At 39.7% G+C, this 12347-nt stretch overlaps 1 protein-coding gene and 3 pseudogenes across 1 annotated transcript; all 4 read right to left on the bottom strand.

Moving 5' to 3' along the window:
• Nucleotides 1-2873: 2873 nt before the first annotated feature.
• Nucleotides 2874-4155, bottom strand: LOC149176980 (F-box/kelch-repeat protein SKIP30 pseudogene; annotated as a pseudogene).
• A 442-nt stretch (nt 4156-4597) lies between these two features.
• Nucleotides 4598-5354, bottom strand: LOC149176979 (uncharacterized; annotated as a pseudogene).
• A 2536-nt stretch (nt 5355-7890) lies between these two features.
• On the bottom strand, nt 7891-9027 carry LOC149176978 (F-box/kelch-repeat protein SKIP30 pseudogene; annotated as a pseudogene).
• Nucleotides 9028-9790: 763 nt separating this feature from the next.
• On the bottom strand, nt 9791-10546 carry LOC149176977 (uncharacterized). The gene has a single exon (XM_089421626.1). It carries the CDS (start codon nt 10544-10546, stop codon nt 9791-9793), a length of 756 nt encoding a protein of 251 aa, XP_089277752.1.
• Between the last annotated feature and the right edge of the window lie 1801 nt (nt 10547-12347).

The raw sequence follows: 12347 nt of genomic DNA, 5'->3' as shown, positions 1-12347 counted from the left end.
TGTTTTCATATTACTGCCATGTGATATGTTGTTGTTGATTATATGGATGGTTACCAAGTTTGAATAAGAAAATAAATTGGCATAAAGAGTTAAAAATTAGCCTTAATACTAATTCACCCCCCTCTTAGTATTAACATTGTTTCCAACAATTGGTATCAGAATGAGGTTCCTTCAGGAATAACTTAACCGCTAGAAGGTAGATCAAAGGGAAACAATGGCTAATCAATCTCAGCTTACATATGAAGGAGTACCATTCTTAAGTGAATCAAAGTATGTATTCTGGAAAGTCATAATGGAAGCCTATTTAATGGCCTTGGATGTCGACATATGGAACTCTTACTTGAATGAACAAAAGAGTGAGTAGAATGAAGAAGCCGAGGAGGTTATCATGAAAGGGTTGTCTAAGCCAAGATGTTGATAAAGTAAGGAATTGTTAGACAAAAAAGGAAATGATGGATAGAATGCAATTTTTGTATGGAAGAGTTATCCATGTGGCTCAAGAAGAGGTAGAGGAGCCCTGCTACTCTAGCAATGAATCAAAACATGTAGAAGTCTCTTCTCATCACACTCAAGTTGAGGACCAAGAAGACTCATAAGGGATATCATGCTACTCAGAAGGTAAGGTATTTCTTTGTGAGGAGTGTAAAGATATAATTCATTCATTATCTATATTTTCATTTGAATCACTTGAATATAGAGGTAGCCATGCATCTAGTAGTTTTAATGAAGGCAAACCTATTTTAGTAGCAATAGAAAATGAGGAATCCTTTAAAGGAGAAGAGAGTATATCCCGTGAAGAGAATAGGGACATCACTGAAAGTGATGAAGGTGGAACATCCCTTAGGCCTTTGGAAGACTCCGTTGCCACATAGATGATTCTAGATCTCTGTGGTGACTCATCTAAGCTCTAATAGTGAAGAAAAGGATCTATATGAAATGATGTTTTTTAGAAAGAGGTTGATCTCTGCTCTAAAGGAGAGAAAGGACCTATCAGAGGAAAATCTCAAGCAAGAGGAGAAAGTAAAAATTTATGAGCTTGAGAATGAAAGGTTGAGAAAAACATTAGTTGATCTAAATTCTCAACAAGAAGAGGCTAGCAGACTAAATGGAAAGTTAACCAATCAACTGAGTGAGAAAGAAGCTTATTGTGTGAGACTACAAAATGAAGTAGTCTCATTGAGACATGGCTTAAAAAAATAAAATAAAGGGTTGTTCAGTATAATAAGCTTGAGGAGAGAAAGCAAGTATTTGATGAGATTATTTGAAAGAAAATATCCCCTCTCATCAAGGTTTGTTTGGGTTTCAAGGAAAAATCTAGCTCCAATAAGGAAAACGTTGAAGGGTCAACTTCCCAAGGAAAGGGAGTTTGAGGTTCCAACAACAACAAAGCTAAAGAGGTTGTTGAGCAATAGAATCGACAAGGAAGGCATAACAAACAAGAGAATAAAAGAGCAACAATAAAAGAATAAGGAGAAACAACAAGTAGTGCAGTAGAATAAATCTAGGAAACTGCAAGAGAGAGTGCAAGGTAGTAATGTAAGCTATTCTGGAAGGCACATGAAGAAATAACAGAGGTCCCTTCTGTTAGCGCTTGAGATTTCACCCTAGGCTGAGGAAGGTAAACCTTCAAGGCAACATCAAACCATTTCACCTCATAGCTAGCCCTATGGGGTATGAGAAGGCTCTCTTCGGTCTATCTCAGTAAAATATTCAATGGACAGAGATGACCAATACAGTGACACTGATATTAGGCTAGTAAACTGATTAGAATGATTGATTTGGGGTTTTTAATTAAATAACGGGGTTTTTCTGGGCTGCATGGGCAAAATCACAGCTTCAAACAGAGAAATATAATGAACAACACAGGTTGACAACTGAGGCAAGGTAGGCAAGGAATTTAGCATCAAATCTAGATTTTTAAATGGGATGGCAAGACTGGTGAGGAGCTAAGGAGGGAAAATAATACTTTGAATCCTCCTTAAACAGAAGAAAACATTGAATTGAACAAACTTAAAAGTGGAGCATGGCAGGCATGAATTCTCACTTTAACACTTCATTTTTTCAGCTAGAAATGATCGTGAAATGAAATGAAACATAACAGTTTACATGTGAGACAAAGGGAAAACTTATGCTAAATTAACATACCACATGAATCTCAGAAGTAGAGCTGTGAAATTTCATTAAAAATCCCTGCAAAAAACTGTACATTGAAAGCTTTGTTCCAGCACTCAGCACTCAGAAAATCTCCCCTCTCTCCTCTAAAAAAAAAATCCAAAGTATTGCTTCAATACCAATTACATGCTCAAGCTGTTACTAGCTTCTAGGAACCGAAAACTAACCTCTAGGAATTAAAACTAATTAATATTCAAAAAAATAGACCAAATCGGGATCAGATTGCACAAGGTGTCGAGTTGTGAAGGTTGCTGGTCAAACTGTTTTGAAATAGGAATCTTCAAAGCTGCCATTTGTCATAGACTGCCACCTGCTTTCGGAATTCTCTCCTCTATGGACGCACTTGGTCGATGGATCAAAAGGGTATTTACAGATTTGTTACACGTCTGATGAACAACCATATCCAGAATTAGAAATCGACACCAAAGATGACCAAGCCAGAGTTATAATATGCCACCATCGAATTCCAACACACCCAATCACATGCAATATGGTGGCATCAACAAAAGCTCATAATCCGCCTTCTAAGAGCCACATCGCCCACAAAATCTCCAAAGGATAAATCGTTGGCGGAAATTAGGGAACAGAGTCCTGTACAGAGTATCGGAGCCTTTCAACGGACTGCACAGTAATTTTCTTTCCAGAATACATGACCATTATGCTTTTGGTAGAGTAATACCAGCTGTCTGAAACACAACTGGTCATTTATTTTTAACGCTTAAAATGTCCACGTCGGAAAGCCGCTGTATATCAAGATTCTGTCGACCTGGTCCACTGACCCCACCAATCACATAAAGTTCATTTCCCAATCCTATCACCGCAAATCCTATTTTATACAAGCAAGCAGGTGCAGTGCCGATGACTTTGCTCAAATTTGGTGGTTTATGTTGCCGAATAATGAAGTCATTATTGACTACAAAGAATTCTTCTTTCACCATCGCCATTGGCCCTGGTGGCCAACCATAATCTTCTACTCTCCACCTCTGCTCGGATGACTCAAATATCTGAACTGTCGAAAGGCCCTTATGCAATACATGCAATTTCCCTTCAAAACAGCAAGCAGAATTATGAGAATGTTGAAGTTCGGCTATAGGTTCCCATATATCTCGCTCTGGATCATATATTTCTGCATTGGAAATAGACTTCCTAGAATTGGTGAACCCACCTGCAACAATAATACTCTTATCCAGTACACAACAAGCAAACATTGTACGAGCAACCAACATTGATGCTCGTCTAGCCCACTTTCTGCATACAGGATCATATGCCCACACCTCATCAGTTGCGAAAATCCCTCCATGATCACCTGTTCCTGGATCAACATCATCACTACCTCCACCAAGAACATAGAGCTTCCCAGCTACAGACACAGCCCCAAAGTTCGTCAAGTGCTTGATTTCAGATGGCAATGGAGGGAGAGTAGTCCAAATATCATTGAGTGGATCATACACTTGCCAAATATTTTCTGGATCAAATGCACTCACACAAAGCAATTCTTCTGTGACTCCTACCTCATCACGTGCTCTGAAACGCTCAGCGCTACGTAATGCAGAACGCCAAGCACGGCAAACCAACTGGAGTTGAGGATGAAATGTGAATGTCACACGCGCTAGGCACTGAAGTGAAACTGCATCTGGCAGCCCCTCAATCAAAGCAGACATCCTACAATTCCTAAAAAATCAAAAATCATATGATTTTTGCAACAGCTTGAATCTAGATATCAATTATTAGCTTCTTCCAATGACCACAAAGCCTTTAGAAACATGACTATATATAACTGCTTATTAGATTTGGAGGCAAATACAGCAAATCATAAATGCGTCATCAACAAATCACGAAGACCATCAGCAACTGTGAACAAGTTCTATGATCGGTGTGGAAGGACAGTAACCAATGTGCCCATTCAGTAAATCGCTCAGCCCAACACATGGAGGAGGTCCCCAACAGTTCTTTTGCTCCACGTACAGTGACATGAATAACATCTGAAAACAACCTTGGACCTTTTCCCAAATCTTATTTCAGTGCAGAATGAGATACTACTGTAATGCCTCTGATGGCAAGGATTCCAGCCTGGAAAGAAAACCAATATTCATTCACTTGAATCTCTTCTTTTTGAGTGCTGGACAATTATACTCCGTGGCCTTTTCCCAATTAAAAAAAATTAAGAACCCGAACAGGGGAATAAAGAAAACTCGTCTTTCTTGTCCTGAGACAATTAAACCTCAAATCCTACCCACCATTCCTCCAAGTTCGAAGAATTTTGCTATGGATGGAGAGGACCCGAAGGGCGGGGCATACAGCAGAAGGCTGGTCGATGGGCACTCAAGAAAACGCCTTGGAGAAATGCGGCAGACGCCATTGATATTCTTGTAGCGTTCGCTGCAGTGAGAATAATGCACGACCGCACCAACAAACTCGAAATAAATTAAGAAATTGACCCTATGTCTGTTTGCTGGATATGTTGACAAAGAAAACAAACAAATTTACCTTCTAATCCACTCTTCAATTCTTTGTTGAATAAAGAACTTATCGGCATAGAAGCAAAATTGTCATCTACTCCCTGCATTAGAAGATCTTTGACGGCAGATATATCATTGTTCCTGATGGCTTCCCTTAACCCCTCTCCACTAGTCTCATAACTACTAGAACTTTTGTCCGTGGATACATTATTTGTTTGCCCACTTGTAAAGAATAAACTTTGCCTAATACTTCCAGATGAGCCTGCAGTTGACTTCGAGATCGTATCAGATGGAGTATGTTGGGCAGGGACAACCTTTTTTGATCGCTGATAATACTGAGATGTTGACATTTCAGGCTGGACCTGAGGAGGAGCCGGAGCTTCACATATGCATAATGGCATTCCACATTTGCATTCAACTGTCTGAGAAATACTCAAGTTTCCTCCCACATAAGAGCTTTTTTTCTGATTTTGATAGTGAAATGACTTCATTCAAATCAACTCTGGATAATTTATCAGTGGATGCATCAATGCCATCAGAAACTGTTGCATCATCGTCATCTGAGGCCATTTTATCAATGCCATAGGAGTTGGTTTGTGTATTTGCTGAAGATGACTGTGTAAAATTGTTGAAGCAGTCATGGCATACTCTAACAGCAGAATGTATTCCAAACTGTGGCAACGGAATTTGCTTTGATGAACAATGGTGTTTCAGCTGATTCATTGCAAGCTGATCTTGTAGAACACATCTGTCAACTGTTATCTTAGCATCAAAAGCTTGTATGAAAGCGGCATTAGATAATGTGTTTCCAGTGAGACTTCTCCAAAAGCTTTTTGCCTCTGATTGCTGATGATGCTTTGAATTGTGCTTGTGCAGGGATAAGAGCTTGAAGTTGCTGCCATCTTTTGAAGAGCTAGAGAATAAATTATATAATCTAAAAAAGCAACATTTAAATGATTTCTTCTTCAAAACCCTGTTTTGAAGAAGAATCAATCTCTGACATGAGACGGAGTCTAACATCGGCTCCATTTGGGATGGCAGCTGCAGCTTCCTGGAGGTGCCAAGAACCGCAGAACTTTGGGAGAGCAGACAGTGCCTCCACCCATTGGGCAATGGAGTCATCATCGACACAACTGAAACTGAACTCAAACTGAAAATAACTTAACAATCTTGAAGCAAACTAAAACAAGATGCTGCCTTTATGGCTGCTTATTTATTTACAACATCTACTCTAATCTGCTGTATAAACAAGAGATCAGGTAATGCTAAAATGCCATATTAACCATTCGAGTAAACCTGACAATGAAGCCGCTTGAGAATGCTGCCACGAAGTCACAGACGCAATTGCTGGCAGCCCTTCATGCACGTACTGAGCCTGGTCATGGAAAAGACAGCCTGATCTGTCAATCAAACTGAAAAATGTGTCCATGTATGCCGCAATAGGATCACGGACGCCAGACTCTGTTGGCTACCCCAACTCTGCAATGCATACTTCCAGCTGCACATTGTCAATGTATACCTCTATAGGCAAGTCTGTTATTTCTTGTTGTGAAGGAAGAAGGATTTCCAAGAACTTTTTAGGGTCTTGGAAATCATATGACTGAATCTGCTCATCTAACCATTGAATCTCATCTTCAATTCTTTCAACAATTAACTCACACAATTCAATTTTGAAAGACTTTAAAGATTTCAACAAATGAAGCCAGGTACTGTAAACATCTTCATCCAATTTAGTAGCTGCTAATAAATTTCTTATTTCTTCTACAGCTTCACACAGGGCAGGGTCTGCCACATACCCTTCCATTTCATGAATGGATCAGCAAGCACTGGAATGTCTGGATCGAGTTGGAGTCGCCAGGTGAATGGTTCAGCCTGCATAAGTGTCTGACTGCTGTCCACCATCAGCATCAGATCTGCACCTTGATCGCATGTACTGGGGTAAAATGCAACCGAAGTGTTGTTTTCACAAGCTCACGGAGATTGACTGAAGCAGCGTTTATCTACTAACGCTGATGTAAAACAAGAGCGTTTTCGAAGGCTCCTGGCGTAACTTCAGGCTCCGTCTAAGACTTATGAAATAACACGTCAATGAGCAAACGATCAGTTGTTCTCCCCAGTATGGTCGCCACTATGTTAGCGCTTGAGATTTCACCCTAGGCTGAGGAAGGTAAACCTTCAAGGCAACATCAAACCATTTCACCTCGTAGCTAGCCCTACGGGGTATGAGAAGGCTCTCTCCGGTCTATCTCAGTAAAATATTCAATGGACAGAGATGACCAATACAGTGACACTGATATTAGGCTAGTAAACTGATTAGAATGATTGATTTGGGGTTTTTAATTAAATAACGGGGTTTTTCTGGGCTGCATGGGCAAAATCACAGCTTCAAACAGAGAAATATAATGAACAACACAGGTTGACAACTGAGGCAAGGTAGGCAAGGAATTTAGCATCAAATCTAGATTTTTAAATGGGATGGCAAGACTGGTGAGGAGCTAAGGAGGGCAAATAATACTTTGAATCCTCCTTAAACAGAAGAAAACATTGAATTGAACAAACTTAAAAGTGGAGCATGGCAGGCATGAATTCTCACTTTAACACTTCATTTGTTCAGCTAGAAATGATCGTGAAATGAAATGAAACATAACAGTTTACATGTGAGACAAAGGGAAAAGTTATGCTAAATTAACATACCACATGAATCTCAGAAGTTAGAGCTGTGAAATTTCATTAAAAATCCCTGCAAAAAACTGTACATTGAAAGCTTTGTTCCAGCACTCGGCACTCAGAAAATCTCCCCTCTCTCCTCGCTATTCTTTAAAAAAAAAAAAATCCAACGTATTGCTTCAATACCAATTACATGCTCAAGTTGTTACTAGCTTCTAGGAACAGAAAACTAACCTCTAGGAATTAAAACTAATTAATATTCAAAAAAATAAACCAAATCGGGATCAGATTGCACAAGGTGTCGAGTTGTGAAGGTTGCTGGTCAAAACTGTTTTGAAATAGGAATCTTCAAAGCGGCCATTTGTCATAGACTGCCACCTGCTTTCGGAATTCTCTCCTCTATGGACGCACTTGGTCGATGGATCAAAAGGGTATTTACAGATTTGTTACACGTCTGATGAACAACCATATCCAGAATTAGAAATCGACACCAAAGATGACCAAGCCAGAGTTATAATATGCCACCATCGAATTCCAACACACCCAATCACATGCAATATGGTGGCATCAACAAAAGCTCATAATCCGCCTTCTAAGAGCCACATCGCCCACAAAATCTCCAAAGGATCAATCGTTGGCGGAAATCATGGAACAGAGTCCTGTACAGAGTATCGGAGCCTTTCAACGGACTGCACAGTAATTTTCTTTCCAGAATACATGACCATGACACTTTTGGTAGAGTAATACCAGCTGTCTGAAACACAACTGGTCGTTTATTTTTAACGCTTAAAATGTCCACGTCGGAAAGCCGCTGTATATCAAGATTCTGTCGACCTGGTCCACTGACCCCACCAATCACATAAAGTTCATTTCCCAATCCTATCACCGCAAATCCTATTTTATACAAGCAAGCAGGTGCAGTGCCGATGACTTTGCTCAAATTTGGTGGTTTATGTTGCCGAATAATGAAGTCATTATTGACTACAAAGAATTCTTCTTTCACCATCGCCATTGGCCCTGGTGGCCAACCATAATCTTCCACTCTCCACCTCTGCTCGGATGACTCAAATATCTGAACTGTCAAAAGGCCCTTATGCAATACATGCAATTTCCCTTCAAAACAGCAAGCAGAATTATGAGAATGTTGAAGTTCGGCTATAGGTTCCCATATATCTCGCTCTCGATCATATATTTCTGCATTGGAAATAGACTTCCTAGAATTGGTGAACCCACCTGCAACAATAATACTCTTATCCAGTACACAACAAGCAAACATTGTACGAGCAACCAACATTGATGCTCGTCTAGCCCACTTTCTGCATACAGGATCATATGCCCACACCTCATCAGTTGCGAAAATCCCTCCATGATCACCTGTTCCTGGATCAACATCATCACTACCTCCACCAAGAACATAGAGCTTCCCAGCTACAGACACAGCCCCAAAGTTCGTCAAGTGCTTGATTTCAGATGGCAATGGAGGGAGAGTAGTCCAAATATCATTGAGTGGATCATACACTTGCCAAATATTTTCTGGATCAAATGCACTCACACAAAGCAATTCTTCTGTGACTCCTACCTCATCACGTGCTCTGAAAAGCTCAGCGCTACGTAATGCAGAACGCCAAGCACGACAAACCAACTGGAGTTGAGGATGAAATGTGAATGTCACACGCACTAGGCACTGAAGTGAAACTGCATCTGGCAGCCCCTCAATCAAAGCAGACATCCTACAATTCCTAAAAAATAAAAAATCATATGATTTTTGCAACAGCTTGAATCTAGATATCAATTATTAGCTTCTTCCAATGACCACAAAGCCTTTAGAAACATGACTATATATAACCGCTTATTAGATTTGGAGGCAAATACAGCAAATCATAAATGCGTCATCAACAAATCACGAAGACCATCAGCAACTGTGAACAAGTTCTATGATCGGTGTGGAAGGACAGTAACAATGTGCCCATTCAGTAAATCGCTCAGCCCAACACATGGAGGAGGTCCCCAACAGTTCTTTTGCTCCACGTACAGTGACATGAATAACATCTGAAAACAACCTTGGACCTTTTCCCAAATCTTATTTCAGTGCAGAATGAGATACTACTGTAATGCCTCTGATGGCAAGGATTCCAGCCTGGAAAGAAAACCAATATTCATTCACTTGAATCTCTTCTTTTTGAGTGCTGGACAATTATACTCCGTGGCCTTTTCCCAATTAAAAAAAATTAAGAACCCGAACAGGGGAATAAAGAAAACTCGTCTTTCTTGTCCTGAGACAATTAAACCTCAAATCCTGCCCGCCATTCCTCCAAGTTCGAAGAATTTTTCTATGGATGGAGAGGACCCGAAGGGTGGGGCATACAGCAGAAGGCTGGTCGATGGGCACTCAAGAAAACGCCTTGGAGAAATGCGGCAGACGCCATTGATATTCTTGTAGCGTCCGCTGCAGTGAGAATAATGCACGACCGCACCAACAAACTCGAAATAAATTAAGAAATTGACCCTATGTTTGTTTGCTGGATATGTTGACAAAGAAAACAAACAAATTTACCTTCTAATCCACTCTTCAATTCTTTGTTGAATAAAGAACTTATCGGCATAGAAGCAAAATTGTCATCTACTCCCTGCATTAGAAGATCTTTGACGACAGATATATCATTGTTCCTGATGGCTTCCCTTAACCCCTCTCCACTAGTCTCATAACTACTAGAACTTTTGTCCGTGGATACATTATTTGTTTGCCCACTTGTAAAGAATAAACTGTGCCTAATACTTCCAGATGAGCCTGCAGTTGACTTCGAGATCGTATCAGATGGAGTATGTTGGGCAGGGACAACCTTTTTTGATCGCTGATAATACTGAGATGTTGACATTTCAGGCTGGACCTGAGGAGGAGCCGGAGCTTCACATATGCATAACGGCATTCCACATTTGCATTCAACTGTCTGAGAAATACTCAAGTTTCCTCCCACATAAGAGCTTTTTTCTGATTTTGATAGTGAAATGACTTCATTCAAATCAACTCTGGATAATTTATCAGTGGATGCATCAATGCCATCAGAAACTGTTGCATCATCGTCATCTGAGGCCATTTTATCAATGCCATAGGAGTTGGTTTGTGTATTTGCTGAAGATGACTGTGTAAAATTGTTGAAGCAGTCATGGCATACTCTAACAGCAGAATGTATTCCAAACTGTGGCAACGGAATTTGCTTTGATGAACAATGGTGTTTCAGCTGATTCATTGCAATCTCATCTTGTATAACACATCTGTCAACTGTTATCTTAGCATCAAAAGCTTGTATGAAAGCGGCATTAGATAATGTGTTTCCAGTGAGACTTCTCCAAAAGCTTTTTGCCTCTGATAGCTGATGATGCTTTGAATTGTGCTTGTGCAGGGATAAGAGCTTGAAGTTGCTGCCATCTTTTGAAGAGCTAGAGAATAAATTATATAATCTAAAAAAGCAACATTTAAATGATTTCTTCTTCAAAACCCTGTTTTGAAGAAGAATCAATCGCTGACATGAGACGGAGTCTAACACCTTCCTCCTCAACTATAGAGCCTTCAAATAAAAGGTAATCTATGTCATCACGAGCCTTTTTATGGTATTGTTTTTCTTGTAATAACTTTGGACATAAAATTGTGGACTGTAGAGGCATGCAAGAAAACAAGATGTGTTGGGTAGTAGCAACCCAAGGATGAATAAAAAGGCTAGAAGACATGTTAGCCACAATAGGAGTTTTGAAAAAAGAATTGTCAAGAAAATTAACTCCTTTGCCCCATTCTTAAACCATGTTGAATGCTACAACTACAAAAATTTGGGGCATAAGAGAGCTAGCTGCATAAATGAGAAGAAATGGCATGCTCCTCAACATATGCATGCAAATGTAGCAGCTCAGGATTTGAAGACAAAAAGTAAGAAAAGAGTAAATGAATACAAGTTTGTATTCAGTGATCAATTTCAAAAGAGAAAGTTGGAAAGAGGAGGAAGAAATCAAAATAATGATCCTCCTACTCTTGTAATAGATCCCTTTGTAAGGCAGAAAATCTACAAGAGAATTTGGGTGGAGAAAGAGGAGTTAAAAGAGAAGATACCTTTAGCCTTGCACAGTCAAGAGAAGGCCCAAACATGAGTAAAGGAGAAGCAATATGGTAATGCTTCTGTCAGGATTCAGCCATTAAATATCTGGAAGAAGAAGCAAGATGATTTTCATAGGGGGAGTAGATCCTCTGTTTCTCTTCAGTGAAGCAAGAGAATGACCTCAAGGGAGGTTGAATAAGTCAGATGCAGGAAGCTAAAAGGAATGAACATAAAGGTGCATTTGATTGATGATGGTATGGTCATGCTTTCTTGTTGATTATGATAATAAATTGGTTTATTTTGAATTTATCAACGCTGAAAAGTAAAAGAGTGCAACCAACATGAGTTCAGAGAGAGTTCAAAACAACATGTTATGTTGTGAGACGAAGATGTGATGCATCGGAAGTGTGGAATGATAGCAAGGCAACAGTTATGTGAGGTCCACAACATTAGTCCCCATGCAGATCCAAAAAAGTAGTTGTAGGATATCAGAGATAATTGGCTTAGGGGGGATGATTTGATAAGTAGTAGCAGGAAACAATTGTCAGCCTTAGAAAGGAAGATTGCTGAGAAAATGAAAGGTTTGCATCTTGGGTGAAATACCTTTATTTCATTTAAGTTGTGAGTTTGATTATGCCTAGCAGTGTTATGTTTATGAAACACAATTGCTGTAATCTTTCAATGTCCTTTAATATTTCAATTGGTATCACTATGGGAATTGATAGTTTGGGCTCATGTGGAGTAACCTTGTGTGCAAAAGGACATTTATTTGTGAGAGGAAGAATTAGAGTTTTCCTGGTACATTATTCCATTTCTATCCTTTTTTTTTACAATTGGTATTTTTTAAGCAGTAGTCCATATTTTTGAGGCTTGAACTCAGGGGGAGCAGTGTTGACTGTAAAGATGCTCAGGAGAAGTGAGCATAGAATATGAAGTAGTAGCATCAAAGAAGAGCAAGACAAAA

Source organism: Pinus tabuliformis, chromosome 4_1 (assembly GCF_031772625.1).
Source record: "Pinus tabuliformis cultivar Carrire ecotype Pingquan chromosome 4_1, CPIR1, whole genome shotgun sequence".
NCBI classification, from domain to species: domain Eukaryota; kingdom Viridiplantae; phylum Streptophyta; class Pinopsida; order Pinales; family Pinaceae; genus Pinus; species Pinus tabuliformis.
Note: the sequence above shows the minus strand (reverse complement) of the source record. Positions and strands in the feature narration are given on the sequence as shown.

Excerpts from the sequence above, each read along its gene's own strand:
- LOC149176977 (XM_089421626.1), bottom strand. The coding sequence starts at position 10,546 with ATGAATCAGCTGAAACACCATTGTTCATCAAAGCAAATTCCGTTGCCA.